At 37.9% G+C, this 19,641-nt stretch overlaps 1 protein-coding gene across 1 annotated transcript in view; it reads left to right on the plus strand.

The window, feature by feature from the left end:
* LOC104396874 (lipid phosphate phosphatase-related protein type 4) overlaps window positions 1-19,641 on the plus strand; it is a 30,063-nt gene that overhangs the window by 611 nt on the left and 9,811 nt on the right. The window contains 3 exon segments of the mRNA XM_010006774.1: window positions 14,056-14,290; window positions 17,520-17,649; window positions 19,210-19,405. Of these exon segments, the coding sequence (XP_010005076.1) occupies window positions 14,056-14,290; window positions 17,520-17,649; window positions 19,210-19,405 (561 nt within the window).

Raw genomic sequence — 19,641 nt, forward strand, 5'->3', positions numbered from 1 at the left:
CGGGGAGCGGAGCCTTTCCGCGGGGAATGCCGCGGTACCCGCGGAGAGGGAGCTCGCCTCGGCACCGTCTCCGCATCGTCTGATGCAGAATCCCTACGTGATGCTTTTCCTTTACCGAAACGAGCATCGCAGCCCCCATAAGGAGCAGGCGTTAATTAACCTCTTCCTTGCGGTCCTTTCAAGGAGAATTATTTCTAAGGATTGCTCAGAAAATGGAAGGGCTGTTTAACCAAATCATCCGGTGTGCACAGAGACCTCTCGGGAGGAAGACATGTTTCAAGAAGGGCTGGCTTCTAGGCAAACGCTGCTCATATTGCTTTGGTAGAAGAAGAATAATAATAGAAGTGTTCATAAGGGAATGCTTAGGAAAATAGAAGTGTTCTCAAAATTATAATTGGTGGAATGTTTTTACTGACCCCTGGATTAAGTGCTTCCTCTTACAGAACTAAAAATGTCTGATTTGAAAATGGAATGAGGTTCTCAACACATCTTAGAGCAAAACCTGCTATGGCTGCTCAGCTGGTAGCAGGTGGAGTTGCAGAGGCACTGGCTGCTCCGTGTGCCACTTGAGGGCATTTAGCCCCCCCTAGAAAGTACAGTCACTTATGTACTTCTGTAAGATCATGAGTAGACACAGTTTATGCTTAAGGAAAATGCTGTGATGTGCATTTGTTTATTGGCACAGCAGAAAGTGGGAGGGAAGAACGTTTCATGGATTAAGCAGTGTTTCAGGTGCCCCCACTCACAGGGAATGACACTGAGGCACTGTGTAACTTACCTCAGAGAGCTATTGTGAAAATAATGTGAAGAACTTAATAGTAAAATATGGTGTAAATTAGCTATAACTGGTAAGCTAAATAAAAACATAAAAAATATATATAATATATAAAATATAAAAATATAAACATTGGTTGAAATAGAAAACAAAAATTGTTTTCTTTCAGGTGCACCTGAAGGGCTTTGGAGGTTCTCTGTGAGGTAGAAGGGGTGAGGTTGAGAAGGGATTTTAAGTAACAGTGGAATGACTGTCCTGTGTGCTCCCTAAGCACCTGGATGTGGTCAGGAGCTAACCCAAAGTAAGCAGCACCAACTGGAAAGCTTTGTGGAGGCTGGTTATATGGAAGCATCACATACAGCCTTTCAATGTAATTAGGCCTGCTCCAGAAAAGCCCTTTGATGGAAGGCTCTTGCCATGCCATGTATCTTACCTTAGCTTTGCATAGGAGGGAGGGGCCAAGGTTCAAGAAGCCCCTAAAAAAAGGTAGGGATTTCCTCACTCAGTGCTATCTTTGTTGCTTTGGGAAGCCAAACAGGAAGAGAAACTGCTGAAAAAAAACATAACTCTAATGCAGGGGATGATGGAGAGATTCTGCAAGATACAACAGAACTGTGCTGTTAGGTGGGCTGTGCTTTGGCCTGCAGCAAGATGGGATGAAATAAGCATCTATTTTGTGCAGCAGGCACGTGTTTTGTGCTGCTGCTCAAAATAATTGCTTTATATAATATTAGTTGCATGCTCATAGTTCCCCTAGAAGCTCCCTGTAGGTGTTACAGGGAATAAGGCAAAGGATTCTGTGAGCAATGAAGAACTTAGATTAAGTTCTGTCTACAGTACCCACACAAAGCAGCCAAGTTCTCCACTCTGGAGTCTTAAGAAGTTCAGCAAGTCATTTACAGCTAGATCTAAAAAGAGGTGGAAATCTCTTCAACATCCAGCTGCTCTGAGAGGGAGCCAGTGTTCTCTCTTAACAGAATAGTCGCCTAATGAATTTTCAGTTCTGCTATGCAGTCACACAGAGAGCCTGAGTGAGCACTTCTCCTCCAAAAGCAAGTTCTAATTATTGAACTGCAGACTTAAGCCCTCCCCAGGCTTTGAACTGATGAACACACAGGTATTCAGTACAAGTAAAAGCAACATCAGGAGAAAAAAAACTGCCTGCAATAGCATTGATTAAGAAACTCTCTGGTGAGTTATCAGCCCTCTCCCATTACACAGCAGGAAGATTTGAAACAGTTTCCCACATCTGAGTTGAGCACTCTAATCACTTGAGTGAGAAGGTGACAATTCATATGATATTTAGAAAGAAATACTTGCAAAATCACAGAATATTAGGGGTTGGAAGGGACCTCTGGAGATCATTGAGTCTAACCCCCCTGCTACAGCAGGACCACCTAGGGCAGGTCACACAGAAACATATCCAGACAGGTCTTGAAAGTCTCCAGAGAAGGAGACTCCACAACCTCTCTAGGCAGCCTATTCAAGTGCTCTGTAACCCTTGCACTAAAGAAGTTGAGGTGGAACTTCCTGCGTTCTAGTTTGCATCCATTGCCCCTTGTCCTATCACAAGGCATAACTGAAAGGAGATTGGCCTCTCCTTCTTGACACCCACCCTTCAGATATTTATACACATTTTAGCAGGTCAGCTCCTAATCTGTACTGGTGCATGTTGTTATTCCTCCCCAGGTGCAGGACTCTACATTTAGATTGTGTTGCTCTTGCACACACACCCTGCATTTAGCCACACACATTCTAATCAGACTAAGGAGAATGCCTTTCTAGACCCAGCACTTCAGCAGCTCCAGAAAAAGGGCATGATGGCTTAGACTCTTCCATTGTGATTGGCACAAGGAGAACCAAAGATTGAGGGATTTGATCAAAGAAAATTTAATTGAAATTAGAAGTTCCAAGTGTAAGGGGTAGAGGGATCACCCCATGAGATTGACTGGCATTACTATGTAACATGGATTTCCTTTGTAAACAGGAGGTAAGTTCCTAATGCAATCCAACAATAGCCAACTACTTTAAAAAAAAAGTGTTTGGTGTCAGCAACTTTCAGGACTGGATAAATTATTATTACATAGGATATAACTGATGGTTAAATTCAGAATAAATACTCTGGGCCTCATTTTGGTTTCAGTCGAATTGAAGAATAATGCAAATTACCAGTGTTTCTGAACAACAGAGTTAAAACATGAAACCACTATGCCCTCTTAAGATCATTGTTATCATGAGAGCAATTCCTCATTTACACAGGAAAAGCTAAGGGAGAATCAGGCTAGAGCTTTGCAAGACATAGAAATTAAAAGGAAATAAAATTAAGAGACAGATCTTCTAAAAAATGTAGGTGGGTCATTCTCTAAAAGCATCAGAGCAAACAAATGAGCATTATGAAATAATCTTAACACATTTCTGATTATGTATTTTCAAGTTTCATGTTTCATAAAATAACTAAGATTTATCCTATGTATTATAAGAATGTTTTAGAGGGTATTTTAAAACACTACTGAGAGCTAAATAGTTTTAGATCGCCTTGTGCATGATGCTTGCCTGAAGCAAGTGGTAAATCAGCACTGCCAGGCAGTTTGGCCTGTTTTATTCCTAACTGTGCTTGTGGTATTTTAGATTTCTGTAGAGTGTATAGGTCATCTGAGCTTCCTTTTCATAGCTGAGAAAGAAAACTTGCCATGAAAATTTGTAGTCCCTCTGGTCTCATGGGAATTCATCTTCAGGGTAAAAAGTCTACATGCCTCTGGGAGATATTGAAAATTATTATTCCTGGAACAAGCTTTGCTTTTTGTTAACTGCCTTTCTTTTCAGCATATTCAAAGTACATCATATTAACTTACAGAAGAAATATTAATGCCTTGCATTTTAATACGAATCTGGAAAACTTCCAGGGATATGTAGTTTCTTATTCTGGCAAAATGCTCACACATTTTAGAGGCAGAAGATACATTCTTCTTGGTGAAGGAAAAAGACTGTCTTCAATCATTACATCCCATTTTAGAAACCCTAGTTTAAATCCTGGTTTCACAGAAGTCGCTATGACTTTTGCCTTGACTTCAGTGGCACTGATGCTTCCTCTGGTGCCCCATATGTGGGAATGCAAAAGGCCCAGGTGTTGTCAACCCGAGTGACTTGATGCATGTGTTCACCAGCTAAATTGAGTGTGGCATAGCCTTCCTTTTCTGATTGCTTAACTTCCAGGGACTAAAAGTGGAGACATTTCAGACAATGTCCCTTGCACAGTTAATTTTTTTCCTTATGTTGTCCTCTAGACTCTTTTGTATGATGCATGCATACAGATACAGGTAGCTTCTTTTTCTGCATTTTTGAGAGCACAGCCAGGAGTTAATCACACCAGGGTTGTTCAGAAACACTTATTTTGGTTGTGGAATACCACTTGCTTTTGTTTTTCCCCAAAGGAGCTGGAATTCTCACTAGCAGGAAGCACAAAAACCTTGCGCTGTAGGACTCCAGGCTGCAAAAGGCAGGAGGTCATCAGCTTCCATTTAAATAAGTTCATGTGGAGGACATTCACTGTCTCAGCACCAGGTGCTCTAATTCCTCTTGTTTCTAACATACACTGACAAAAGTAGATTTGAAACATCAAGTGTGCACATCACTTGTTAGCTCAGTGTCACTTCTCAGTCACATCTGGAAATTTTTTTTCATCTACTCAGCCATGCAGGACCCACCACATTTAAATCATGCACTTTGTCTCCTGCAAATCATTATAGGTGTGACTGCAAGAGACACAAAAGCCAAAGGAGTGCAGTGATTAGAATAAAAGTAGAGGGAGAGTAGGCTTTAGGGCTAAATCTTTCTTCCTAAGGACAGAATGTTTGGATCTACTGTTAAGAGTTAAACTATACCACTGTGTCTAGGAGGACTACACTATGTGTAGTCACATTTCTCTCTAAATAAGTCTTCTGATACGCTTAAATTAGCCTTGATAAAACAAACAAACAAAAAAACCCCAACAAACCAAAACGGAAACAAACAAAAAAACCCAACAAAAACCACAAACCAACAACAAAAAACCACACACCACAACAAAATCCCCCAACTACAGAAGATTAAATTATCCCCATCTTGTGGAAGTACTATAATATTTTCCAAATACAATGCTTTTTCTCTCAAAAGAATCAACCATGTCTGAGGGAAGGCAAAGAAGGAGACAGTCTGATCATTGCTCTGACCTGGTCATGTGGCTGACTCACAGAGCATAGATACCAGATTTGTTTATAACAGTACATTAGTAACCAGCATCCCCAAAATGTTATGGGCCTAGGGAGGCTGCTATGTTTTCAAGGCAGCTGTATAATTCATTGGCCAAGACATCATGGTATGTTACATCTTCCACATCACTCCTATGCTTACAGAAGAGCCATACATCCGCATACTACCAGCTTTTAGCAGATGAGAAGAAAAGGGGAACAAAAAGAAAGGTGTCAGGCCCGTGGCAAGGCTCTTCTGAGAGGAAAAATGCAAATGCCACATGTTACATTTCTCTCTGTGTTTGACTACTTGCTTGGCAAGCGTAGAGTTTGAGAATGAAGAAGGCCCTGCTCCCTTTTCCATCCTGCACCATCCTTCTGACCTAGTGCCCCACAGTAAAAGGAGGCCTGAATATGAAATTAAAGAAGATTAATTTTTCAAAGTTATTCCCTCTTCAAAAATGTATACTCATTTCTGTGATTTTCTTCTATAATTTTTAAAATTCTATTACTCTGCAACCAAAATGAATAATGAACAGGCTATTGTGAAACCTTACATACACAGGAGCTGAGCTCTACATTGTATCTTTACTGATTTTAAAGGCTGGTTTGTAGGAAAGGAGTCCAGAAGTGGCAAAACAGCCACTGGGGAAGGGCTGGCAACCACAAAATTCTAATTTATTTTTGTATGTAAGGAAACCAGTGTGTTTTAGAGAGTAGAATAGATTGTACTATTTTATAGGGATTGGCAGCTTTGTCCCCTAGAGATGGAGGTTTTATGGAAAGTTGTAGCTGAAGTTTGGTAACACTCTGACCTGAAAACAACTACCTTTCTTTGAAGTGTTGCTATTACTGATTTACCATAACCTTGCAGCAGGAGCATAAAAGAAGCTTCATAATCAACAGTGCATGCAATATCTTAAATCTCATTGTTTGTAGTCATTAGTTGATTATAACTAACCATTGATTTAATTAATAACCATAACTAACTGCAACCATAATTAATATAATGAACCATCAATTACATTTGAAGTCACACAGAAAAGAAATGCATTAATAGTATTTTTTTGTGCAGCAAAATTTCTGCCTAAGGATTTGCTTTCTATTTAAGCTCTTATGCTCAATTAAATAGAAATATCTTCAAAGGTTTATTATCTTATTCCTGCCTAAGAATAATTTTGTTCAACAATTTTTATTTTGTTGGTTTCTCCCTGTGTAATTGCTGCCTCACATATATTTATCAAATAAATAAATAAATAATATCTTCTAGGGTTATTGTGCATTTAGCATGACTTTGAGATTTCTGAAGAAAATAGAAATTTATCATTCATGTAGCTCTATTTTTGGTCTTAAATATACCAAGAGGTTTTCTTTTAAGATTTGGCAAAAGATCAAGAGGCCTGAGGAGTTGCACGAAGATATCTGTTGTATTTCTCAAGCTAGACTCTAACTGACAGTCATTGAACAATTAAATGAAACTCTAAAATCAATGCTGGAAAATGGATAACTTAATTTTCCAAATGGTAGGATAATAGATTTCACTGACACCTGGGATTTGAAATTAAACTGTGAGTTGAAATTAAATCAAATAGCATTAAATCTAGGAGAAGAAAGACCATCATATCATGTCTCTAGAGAAAACAGCAGATCTTTACAGCTTTGGGCCACATGAAACCTGCATCCAAAAACAGACAAGAAGCAGCAGACTCCCTTTTAGAGAGAAAAGCAAAAAAAACTTTTATACAGATGCAAATCTTAGACTGAATGCCTTCTCTTATAAATCTGAGGCTTCAAAGAGTTACGTTTAGAACATAAAAATATATACAAACCTGACTTTAAGGTCAACCAAGCTTTCTCTCAAAAGCCCTCATGACAGCCCAGTTTGCAGTGCATTTGAGCTTGTGCTTGGTCTGATTCCCAGCCCCCCACAGCAGTCTCACTGAGGATGAAGGTTACAGTGCTGGCATAGCTAAGCAGGAGACACGTTCTCCAAAAGAAGAGAAAATGGCAGAATTTCGACTCATACCATTTCTTCTTCCTGACCTATTTCTGGAAGGTATTCAATCTTAGTCATGACATCAGTATTCATTCTTGTCAGGATAAAAGAGAGCTATCCTCCTTCCATTCTCTCCTTCTGTCTTTTGTGAATCACACAGCAAAGTACAACAGGACCAGAGCCAGAGCAGCTGAAAGCTGCAATTGCTGTTAGTAGTTGAGTAAGAACTGGAATACCTTTTCTCCTCCAATCCACCCAGCCTTCTTTTTTGTCTCATCCATCTGTTGCACCTTGTCATTTAGACCATGAATTCTTTGGCACAAGGACTGACATTTATGATATTTTAATAAAATCTTCCACAATGCCACAGCCTTGCAGTGCTAATACAACATAGTTATTAAATAGAACATTCTTCTCCCACATACTTGTCTGGTATTTCTTCCATGAGTAGAAATCAATAGCATTTGTTTAGCTATCTCTTTGAAGCAATACAGTTGACTACTTGACTTAAGATTCCCTGATTCCCAGAAAATGAGAGAAACACCAGGAGGCAGCTGCCATGCTCAGGAATTTCATGCTGTTGAAGGGTTGCAGAATGACCTAAGGATCTAAGAATTTCCTGGCCTTCCAAGTCTAAAAATTATTTACAAAATATGTAGGATCCAAATAATGTATCAGGCATCCCTTAACACTTTTTGACTGGTTGGGCTAGTTATCCTATCTTCATTGTGCATCTGGCTAATCATGTCTTGACTTCCTCTAACACATACACTGTTTCTTTTCTGCCTATCTTTTATACAGACAGGTAAAACTAATCAATTCTGCAGCCTTTGTATTTGCATCAAGTCTCAAGGAGAATCATTCGAGTCATTCTGGCCAGCACACTGAGCAGTGACTTCAATATTCATCTATAATTACAAAAGAGGCATTTAATTTCCCCCCATACTTAGCCTGACTGAAATACAGCCCAGGCTGATCACTTTTGTAATCTGTATTTGAAGAGTGTCCAATGGAACACCATCCCAGGATCTGGATAGGAGTTCACGAGAAGAGATAATGCCTGTAGTGCATTTTAGCAAAGCAAAGAGACATCACATAACTGCAACCTATAAAACAGGTTCAGACATTTAAGTGTGTGACATGCCATGATTGAAGTCTCACAAAGCCCATGGATTTTAGGAAGTTATTATCCTGAGGGTAGATATGGTCTACCAGTGTACAGTTTTAGAAAAAGGGGATTTACAGAAGCTACTGATTCCCAGAGAGTTTTGACTTACGTATCTATGCATATTGTATATTCTTTCAAGATAAGAGAGAAACTCTGTGTGTGCACTTGTTCTCTTTATTTGAACCTCACCCTTTCCATGGTTGTCATTTAAGAAAGTAACAATATCTGATAGCTACTGATGTGCCTTTAATGCTTAGAGAGATAATGTGGTTTTAGTGAAGCTTTGATTATTTGGAAATTCTCCAAAGGGGAAAGCACCCTGAATAAGAAATTTAGGGCTCTGAGGAAACCTTGTGGAATAGTTAAGTTAAAGGTCCTATATTTTAGCTCAAGAGCAAGCAGTTCAGTGTTGTGTGCCTGGTGGAAGGCCAGAGGCAAAGGTCAGTGCTGAGCTATCCAGAGAACAACCTTGTGCTCTTTGGGGTTCCATCCACGCCAACAAGATTTTCCTGCGGAAGCGTGGCCTTCCACTGTCCCATTTGCAAGACATCTGCTGTTGTATCAGATTGTATTCCTGTATTACAGAGGGTGCAATGTGGAGGAGTTACATTTATAGGAGAGGAGATGGAGCATATGCTGGTATGGGAGACCTCAAGGCTATAAACAACTCACCCAGTGGTCAGATAAAAAGATGCAGAACTGCAGCTGTCAAAACTGATTTTAAACTGATTTAGTAAATTGGAATATAATGTGAAAATACAAACCAAAAGAGAAAGAGCAAGGTGTAAAAGCACATTAACAAACATAAAATGAACCTAAATCGTTCCTAGAGTGAGGAAGAATCACCTTTAACATTGTACTGCTCCTAAAAAAAATTGGGATGCACTATCAGAGTCATAGATAGGTCATTTTATACAGAATAATTACTTGTCACTGCTAGATATGGATACAAAATTAATGTATCATACTTCTAAGGTCAGTAGAAGAACTGCATTTACAATTAAGCCAAATAAAAACAAAGCTCAAGGCAAGTCAAGACAAGTATAGACAAAGCATGTCTTACAAGCCTCAGTCCCAAGTCCTTGCAAACTCAGTACAAAATCTGTGGCTTTTTAGTAGCAATGGCAATACTGTATTTAGTGGGATACAGCTCTATAGGTTCCTCTTTTCATGCATTCAAAGCCTGAAAAACTAACCATAAGGAAGTTTAACAGAAGCATTTCCATCTACCTGGAGGTGCCCCAGCAAGTCTGGGCCTTGTGTTAATGAGTGGCCAACTTGTGGATTTTGGGCAGGACCACCATAGGCTTTGTCATATGACCAATAAAAAATGGTGCTGACACTATTGGTCCTGGATAATCTTAATCCTCACAAGTAAACCAGGAGCACTCCAAAACAGCACCAGGAGCAACCACAGCATGTTGAAAAATAAGAGTGACGGGCAACCTGAAAAACTGTTCACTTCCCCTCTGAACTCCTTCCTTAACCATCTCGTCTTTCAGTTCTCTGCAATGTGCAAGATATGTGTTGTGGCTCTGGGCCAAAAGGAAGGTTTGTTACATTTCACATCAGTTCAGAGAAGTTATTGTGCTACCAAGTGCTCTTTTGGTTTGGCCTGCACTGCGTTAACATATAGAAGGTTATCACCTTTTAGTTTTCTTTTTACAAGATCTGTAGGTATTTACATCCTTGTTGAGCTCTTGGGACTAGAGATCTTCTTTTCTCATTCTTGGACAATCCCTAGCTCAATACAGCAAAATTTATAAAAATATTAATAACATCAGTTATTATTAATAGCAAAATTCTGTGGCTTAATAAAGGCTCTTAACTTACAGGTTGAGAAAATACTGGGAGCAAAAGAAAATTTTTATATTTTTTTTTTAAATAAGCAAACCCCAACTGAACCCTTTTCAGCAGCTATGCTGATTATGGTCCTGATTTTAAGACTCAAAGGTGAACAGAGTTTGACCACTTGGATCAGACTCTACATTTATAAATTTAAATTACAAGATAAACAGAAATCTTTCTCCATTAGATGACAAAGGGACTAAGAATATAAGGACTTATTAGTTATGTGAAATGAGGCTTGGGGGTTTATTATTCTAATTAGGAACAGAAAAATTCCTATTCCATTTTGTAATTAAAACAATATATATTCTACCATCTAATTATATTTGACATTTTCAAGGTGTTTGGAACTGAAGTCTATAATTACAGAACTACTGCTGCCTTAAGCAGAACATGCCATTAATATTCATTTATTAAATAACCAGTTATACTGTTTAGAAGATTTTTAGAAACATGTGCTCTTTTTTCTTTTTTTTTTTTTTTTTAGGGAATGTTAGACTTTTAGAAGACACATTTTATATTTGTATTTTTAAAAAGACATGAAGAAAAGTTGTGTGGGATCTGACATACTTTATATAACATATTGACTATAAACCTATTCATTAGTACTGTAAGCAGTTACGTTGGGGATTCATAGTCCTTTACAATTATTTCTTTCCTTTTAACAGAATGGGTAATTAAAGTCAGAAATAATATGGGAGTCCTGTAGTGAAGTCATAAGACAGTAAAATGCAATTCTTACAATTCCTTGATTTTGCAATTAGCTATAAAATTATAGCTTACATACAGTAGTTTAAAAAAAAAATGTTATTTGCATCTTTTATGTTACTGTCTCACAATAAAATATCACTTCATATATTGCTTACTGTTGACAGTTCAATATTGTAATTTAAAACAGTGACCTGCCCTTAATCAAAGTAGAGGGGAACTTGTGGCCAATGCAGAGCCTATTGCTCAAGGAGAGACTTTCCTTTTTTCGATATTACAGATATGGAAAAATACACACTGAAGATGAAACTCTGAATGCAAGGTGTTCCATGAGTCTGCCTGCTCTGTGTTTCCATTCTAGAAAATGCAGCCTTGGGCACATCTAGATAAAAGGACATAATTTCTGAAGAGAAGGGCAATGGGCACTTTGCCTTTTTCATCCAAATAAAATAGGTTTGTGTCCTGTTATCAGATGCTTTGCCCCCTTAGACCTGGATCCTGGCTAAGTCATTAGGTACAACTTTCCTATAGTTAATAATAAAAGACATTGCAAATGTTCAAGAGTTAAATGATGTGCAGAAGTGAAGTTGCAATATGTATGAATTCAAATGCTCTGCAGAATTTCAGTGTCCCAACAAGAGTGACAGAGACCCAGTGTGAGCTCCCAGCACGCCTGGGCAGCTTGCAGCATGCCAGCCTTCAGGTCAGGAGGCCCCCTGTCCCAAACTGCTCCTCAGTCTCTGTGCAGTCAGCTGTAGAGGGCACCCAGTTCCACAGCAATCTTCATTATTCAGAGTATGAAGATATTAGGGAAGTCATCTTTCATCCCTGATCATCTGTATAAGGACTAGAAAGAGCCTAGCCCATGGTGATTACTTGTGCATGCTTGCATCAGAGACAATCAGGAACTGCATCCAGCAGGAAGTGAGTAATAGTATATAATGCATCCTGCTAAAGAATTGGACTTCTTCCTGTGATGGGCAGGAAGCAGGACTCAGTTTGGGTACATTGTATACCATTATTCCACACATATTATTTGTCAGATGATATAATATTTATATTGTGTATTCAGAAATAAATTACATATTCTGCATGTTGTGTGCTAGACAAAACATACATGGTTAATATAGTATGTGAGTGTAAATATACATGTATGTTTGGGTTATATATATATATATGTATGTGTATATATATATAAAAACACACACTACCTACTGGAGGAAACTTACTCGATGCCTGGTGTTATTTTTGTAATGCTCATAGCACTTAGTGGTGCCAATGCACCCTCCCTTTCTACAGCATCACAGCCCCTATGCTGTGCAACATTACCATACAATCAACTTGAGCACAGATAACCAGAAAGGCAAAAATTCCTCCATTCTCCACCTTTTGCAGATTTTGCCTTGAACATTTTGAAGATACAACACACTTTCTTCAAATCTGTCCCTCAGCACATCAAAGTTAAGCTGTTTTTCCAAATAAAACCCTTCATATTAAAAAATGTGTCTGTGAAATTTAGCTAGAATCTTCCTCCTTTAACCACCCACGATTACATTTTATGCACAAAAGAGATCTGCAATTTAGAAGTCCAATGTTTAAAAATCTTAAAATGACCAGTTAATACAAGAAACCAGTGTCCCTCTGCCATATATAGAAGGTTTTGTTAAGTTTTCTAACATATAATTATCCAGTTTTACCTCCACTTCTTTATTCCATTGTAGAATAGAATTAATGACATTGATTTTAATCAATCATTTTTGTAAATGTGTACTTGTTGTGGCTTAACCCCAGATGGCAACTAAGCACCACATGGCTGTTCAATCCCACACCCCCAGCCCCAACGGGATGGGGGAGAAAATTGAAAGAGAAATAGTGAAAAAACTCATGGGTTGAGATAAAGACAGGTGAATAGGTAAAGCAAAAGTTACTCACACAAGCAAAGCAAACCCATCAGCAGTGGTTGATTTCTTAGCAACAACTAAAAACATCCGTGTATTATCATCATTGTTCTCATACGAATCCCATACTAAATCCAAAACATAATGCTATTCTAGCTACTAAGAAGAAAATTAGCTCAATCCCAGTCAAAAGCAGGACAGTACTGAAAACTGCAACAATAATGTAATCTAAGTATGGCTGAAATTTTGTGAGGACAATCCCTATTTCTTATGATGTGAGGTGCTTGATGTAAAAGAGGAGTTTTTTCTTAAGAGATGTGATACAGTCTTATTTTTTTGTGATTTTGTCTAAGTGAATCTATTTAAGAGTTGCAAGCTTTTACTTTTCAGCTATTGCTAACAGTGAGGAAAAGTTAACACGATAGGCATCTTAAAAAGAAAAAAAGGAAGCAGATAAGCAGTTCGGAGCACATTATCAATAGGTACCTTCATTGCAGTAGAGACACAGGGAAGGAGTTATTGCATCTCAGTGGAGGAGCAAGCAGTTGTTCTAATGTTGTCTTGTTCAGTGAAGACTCTAGGAAATAAACAAAAAATATTTCTGAGCATGTAGTAAGAGGATAACTGCATGCTGCTGGTCACTTCTGAATGCCCCAATGCCCATGCTGAGGGCAGGCCTGCTCTCGCTGTTCACCTATAAACCAGTGGCTTCAAAATGCTATTCCTTCTCTTGAAAGACTTCCTTCCAAAGGGGCTTACTGGTTGAATCTGTGCTTTCAGGAGCTGGTGGAAAGCTGGGGTGAATTTCTTCCCAGAGAGGCCAATTTTGCTATAAATAAATTACTGGAAGTAATTGCAAATGGTAAAATCACTAAATTGTGAGCCATAGTCATCCTGGTTCTTAACAGATTGAGTCTTGCCAAAGTTCTTTCCTATTTTTATAGAATTACAAAAGGAATGTGTGAAGGCAGAATGCTATATTATCACATTATACGGAAGCACTGGATACTATTTTTTATTAACTGTTACTTTAAAACTTAATGCAAATTAGCTTTGATATAAACACTGTCATATACATGACAGAAAGTTGCTAAAGGACCAGAAAGGGTGATGATGAACGGCACCATTCCAAGGTCCCACATGGGAAACTGCAGTCTTGGTACTTCCTTTCTTTTAAAAACTAAATAAATAATTATAATCAAAGTTTGTCTATTAATGATTGATAGATGAAAAGGCTAAATTATGTGCACTGAAGATCAGATTGGGTGTTTTGACTAGCTTGGTAGAAAACATTGTTATTTGGTATCAACTGAATAGTACCATAACTCTAGAGAATTAATGATTTAATGATGTTAAGATGGATATACTGAGAAGCAATGAGATGTACATAGTGAACATCACGGAGTTTTATTAACAGACCATGTTGTCTGCAAAAGCATTGATCTTCCATTTCCAAAAAGTAATTTTTTCTTTCTTCTCTTCTAGTTGCCCATATTGGCATCATCTGTTGTTAGCCTCTATTTTCTTGAACTTACTGATGTCTTCAAGCCAGTTCACTCTGGATTTAATTGCTATGATAAGAGTCTGAGTATGCCATACATTGAACCTACACAAGAGTCTGTTCCCTTCTTGATGTTGCTTAGTCTGGTTTTTGCTGGACCATCAATTACGGTAAGTTTGAGATGCCACTGTCACTTATTAAAGATTTTTAACAGAGTTTCTGTTGGTATAAAGATAATAGCTCTTTTGGTTTCAGTTATGCTGTCATCCAGGCTAACCACAGAATCACACAATGGTAGGGGTTGGGAGTGACCTCTGGAGACCACCTTGTCCAAATCCCCTGCCAGAGCAAGTTCAATTACCCTAGGATTTTAAACTCATCTTTTATTATTCAATAATAGAAGGAGACACACTGCTTAAAAAATTCCCTGTAGCACTTCATCTACTCACATTATTCTGATTGTGGGCATTGATGTTAAGAAACAGCATCTACATTTGGGTGATAATAGCCTTAATGATTCTGTTATGCTGTGCAAATATTTGAACTTCTACACCCAGGACATCCCCATACACTGAGATAGACCAAAAATTGGAGATTTTGTTGGAAACTGAAGCCTTTCATTTACAGCCCTGAACATGCCACTTTTGTTAGAACTAGCTTTTTCCAGTAAAAAGTTATATCGACTGTGTCAGTAAAATAATTACACTTTCTCAAATAACACTGGGACTCCTCTAAATTGCAAGTTAGTCATTAAAAGCAGGCAAAAGGAGGCTGGTTTAATCATTCACCCAAAGGGAGGTGGTTATTTCAGCAGAGCAGAAATAATGTCCTGTCAGAACATGACCTTTTGGTCGCTATTTTAAGAAAAAAAAAAACACCTAAAAATTGTCTGATACAGGTGAGTATTGTCCCTGTTGGAATTGCTGTGTGAAGTCAAAATTAAATCTGAAGAATTTACCTTTATATGTATACTAGAGGAAATTAATGTAACCTGTGTTCCTACCTAGAAAGTTTGGATCAGTTGATACTTGAGGTCCCTTACAACCTGACATTCAATGATTCTATAATTGTATCTGATTTTAGGCAGCTCAGTCAGGAGCCTTATTCTCACACCACTCCTGTTTGGCAAATGGAGAGAGAAATGCACTTTGAATGGGTGACCATGCTCTCAAAAGGCTGAATCAACCTTCTGAAAGGGTCTCCTCTCTCCTGACATTAATGATCGCACATCTCAGTTAAGCACTTCTCTGAGTTCTGCTGCAAATGTATCTTTGCTGCCAGCTCCTCTGAGTTCCATTAAACTGAACCAGTTCATTCCTCCTATAATACTACCCAATGTGCAATCACCAAATCTATAGAATATGATGCCCACATAAAAAACAAGTGCTGTTCTCTCTTTGCTTTCCAGGATGGTGGTTTTTTGTCTTGGTTTAATCTGAACTCTTTTTACTGTGTTTGATATCAAACACCTTCAACTGAGATGAATATGCATTATGGCCACGTATACTAAGGGCTTTGATTACAGCTGAATCATTTCAGCATTGCATTAAATTTTGCAAAAGAAAATGTTATTCTTGCTTGAATCCTTCTCCTAGCAGCAATACAAACAACTAACCAAAACATGCCATGTGAGGAACTTAAAACCACACATGAGCAGAAGATCAGTAAAAAAAAATAAAAACTGAAGCTTCAAAACTGCTTGAAAGCTGCAAGACTTAGGAAGGTGTAGTTCATTTGTATTAGTGCGAGCATGAATGTGACGCTTGCAGTAATTGGAGAATGGGCTCTGGTAGTGTGAAATACACAACCTCCTTTAATAAAAGGTACTGAGGGTGGTGTAGAATATCAGTTTTTGTATTATGCAGTATCACTTCTGAAATAAAAAACTAGCAGGTTTTTTTTGTCCATTTCTTCCCCTTTTCTTTGGAAAAATACAGCAATGAAGCTCAATGCAAAAAGATTACAATTGTGCCATTATCATCTTGTAGAGTTTGCCATTTTATAATTTACTTTTCATTAATGTTTTCATTAATTACACATTTTGTAAAACCTGTAAAACACAGAAAAGAAAGCATGAGCTATGCGAGGACCAGATGATCTCCAGCTATATAGCATATGCTAGCTTCTGCCTGCAGTTCAGGTCTCAGTAAAATTTCAGGAATCAACAAAATACAGATGTGATTAAGCCACATTTTAAATATTGTCAAAGAGTGTAAATTTAAAAAATAAAAAATAAAAAAAAAGGTAGAGGGAAGAAGACAAGCAAATTCCAGTCCCAATTCCTTCTTTAAGCCTTATATAAATATTAGAATAAGAATTTAATTATTTTATATTATTTTTGGTGATCTACTCAGATTATCCCAAGACTCCAGTTTTTCTAGCAAAGAAAGGAAATTTCAATTTATTAAATGTTTAGCTAAAAAACAGTTAGACTAAGCTTGTCCATAGTATCTGACTTCTACTAAGGTCTTGGCATGCACAAACTTCACTGCTAATTACAGCAGGTGCAGCATAATTCAGATGCTTTAGGACCTCATTGCACTGTAGATTTGTGCATTGCATACATCAGTTTTCAATGTGTCTATGGATACAACATAAATATCTTAGTGGTGAGAACTGCCTCATTAGTTTTAACCTCACCCTTATTCTGAACTCATTACAAGCCCTGAACAGATTTTCAAGTTGTTGCACTATTTAGCAAGGAAAAAAAATCAAAGCTGAGACTGCAAATGTACAAATGTACTGGATTTTCCAGTCAGTAACACAATTTTTCATCTATATTCTTCCCTTTATTTCTGTTATAAACTTCTGTCTAGGGCTTTAGTCATGATCTGTTTTGCTTAGTTGTCAATCCTGAGTCAAACCATCACATTAGTGTGTTCAGAGGGACTATAAGGACAGAATTTTTTCGGCTGCTGTGGATCTGGTTAATACCCAAGCCAAATTAAAACAACAACAAGAAAAAAAAAAAAAACAAACAACCCACGGAAGACCAGGCTTCCACATAATTAGAAGCTGCTAGGGATTGCAAGGCTTGAGGCCAAGACTGAGTGGTAAAACTGTCTCAGGAGCACTAAGATATTGCAGAGGCTCAGGATTATTTTAGAGGCAAGACTTACATTTTTCTTGTAGAAGCATCAAATTTCAGCTGATCAAGACCCTGATTCCACTGAGCACAATTTACTCTATACCACTTGCCCTTGATTTCAGTGCCGTTTTGCCTGCTCTCACTTAGGCTAAGTTGTATTACTCAATGTCTAAATGATACAAATCTTTTGAAGGCAAATACATCAGTGGATGACACTGGCTGTGGTATTGTTATATTTCAGCCCTTTAAAGTCAATCAGTGTTTTCTGAGTAATTGCTATGTGTAATTTAATGGGTCCTTTCTCATTGCAGATAATGATAGGAGAAGGAATTCTCTACTGTTGCCTGTCCAAAAGAAGAAATGGGATTGGAACTGAGGCCAATATTAATGCAGGAGGATGCAACTTCAATTCTTTTCTTAGAAGAGCTGTCAGATTTGTTGGTGGGTTTCAAATATTAGTCACAAAGAAGAACTGTCCATGTACATTTATTTTTCAACATGCAGGTTTCCTTCTCTGAAGCAGCCTTTCAGAGCAGTGCAGGGTTGTCACTGGCATAGATCTTCTGCCAGAAAATGTGAGAAGAAGCTGTAAAATGGAGTGACAGAGCAGCTCCATACTCAGTAATGCAGCACCTAAGCTCCCTGTTTTCCATTTCCTCTCCTGTACTATTGTCAGTGTTTCTAAAAGAATAATTTGTTTTTCTTTCTCTGCCCACCTTGAGCTGGCTTCCTTATAATGGTTTAGTGTATACTGTCTTCTGCCTGTCACCATGAGGATTCAACCCACCTGACACAGTATCCAACATGACAGTAAAAACTGGTCAGAAACTGTCAGTAGATTTGACGTTCTTTTTCTGGGATGTGTTTAGCTACCTCTTGAGAAAGGGCTAGAATCTGGCAACCTAATGATAGAGATTACGTGTTGAATTGTTTTAATTATCATTTGTGAAAGCTGAAACTGAAAAGGCAACTGGACTTCATTCCCCTTCTTACAGTTAGTTTTTCCTCTGTTCCGGAAATATTTTCATTGGAGAGGGCAACCTTGGCAAAGACAACCTGCAGGAAAGCAGACTAGAAACATGATAGGAGGACTATACACTAGGTTTATATAGTCTGGAAAGCAGGGAGGTAATGACAGGGGAGGTTCTACAGTCTGTGATGCTTAATAGCAGCAGTGACAAAATGAGCAGAGGGGATGGTAGATTACAACATCATCAAGGATGTATAAAAATACTCTGTGCTCTCTGCTTCTCATGTATGGCATCCCATTCCACCACCAAAAAACACAAGCCCAAAGATTCATTAATTTAATTCTTGATTGATATTCTGAATTTGCAGTTTCTTTCACATTTTAATGACCTTCTTTCTGTGAAACAACTGCATTTACTTAAAATGCCTTGCGAATTTTCATTATTAACCAGACAGAAACATTGATTAGTTACCAAAAAGGCTTAAATATTTGGACTCATTGAGTCCAAAGATTTGGTGCTCAAGAAATAACAGAGGTGTGAGGGTAGCCAAAGTTATTGCCAGGTGATGAGTCCCTTGTGGTAAAAAGAGAATAGGTCCTCATACCAGTGATCTAATGGGCAGCTCCTCCTCATAGACTCATAGAATGTTTTGAGTTGGAAGGGTCTCTAAAGATCATCTAGCTCCAACCCCCCTGCATGGGCAGGGACACCTCCCACTAGATCAGGTTGCTCAGAGCCCCATCTAACCTGCCCTTGAACACTTCTATGAAAAGGTGTAGGAAGACATCAAGTCATCAAAATTAAATGTTAGGTATCAAGAGGAAGGAAACAAGTATAAATTATCTTAATTTTTTACATTAAAGAATTCACATTTGCAATAATATTTAATTTAAAAAATGCATCTTATTCTCCAGTGAAATTATTTCAAGTCCAGTGACACAAACCACCAGAATTCCATTGAATGTATTTTTAACAATTAATTAATCTAATTTAATAATACAGTTAACAAGTCTAATTATTTTTTTTCTAGGTGTTCATGTGTTTGGCCTTTGTTCTACTGCTCTTGTTACTGATATTATACAACTATCAACAGGATATCAGGCACCATATTTCCTGACTGTTTGCAAGCCAAACTATACATCCTTAAATGTATCCTGCTCAGAGAATTCATATGTTGTGGAAGATATTTGCTCAGGATCTGATCTCAGTATTATCAATGCTGGAAGGTTGGTTCTATCCTTCATTGTGTACATTTTTAAGTATTAATATTTTTTTATCTTCTGTCCTAGTTTCATGATTTTTTCCTAATCTGAAAATCTGTATGGGTTTTGTCCATTTTTTATAACAAAGGTGGGAGGATAAGTGTCTGTAGGGATGTTCAGTTTTCTTTATAAAGATATTAGGCCAGTTGTGGGCTTTGTCAGATTCCAAAGCACAGTTGTTAGTAGCTAGTTATTTTCCC

Source organism: Chaetura pelagica, unplaced genomic scaffold (genome assembly GCF_000747805.2).
Source record: "Chaetura pelagica isolate M959 unplaced genomic scaffold, ChaPel_1.0 scaffold69, whole genome shotgun sequence".
In the NCBI taxonomy this organism is placed as follows: Eukaryota; Metazoa; Chordata; class Aves; order Apodiformes; family Apodidae; genus Chaetura; species Chaetura pelagica.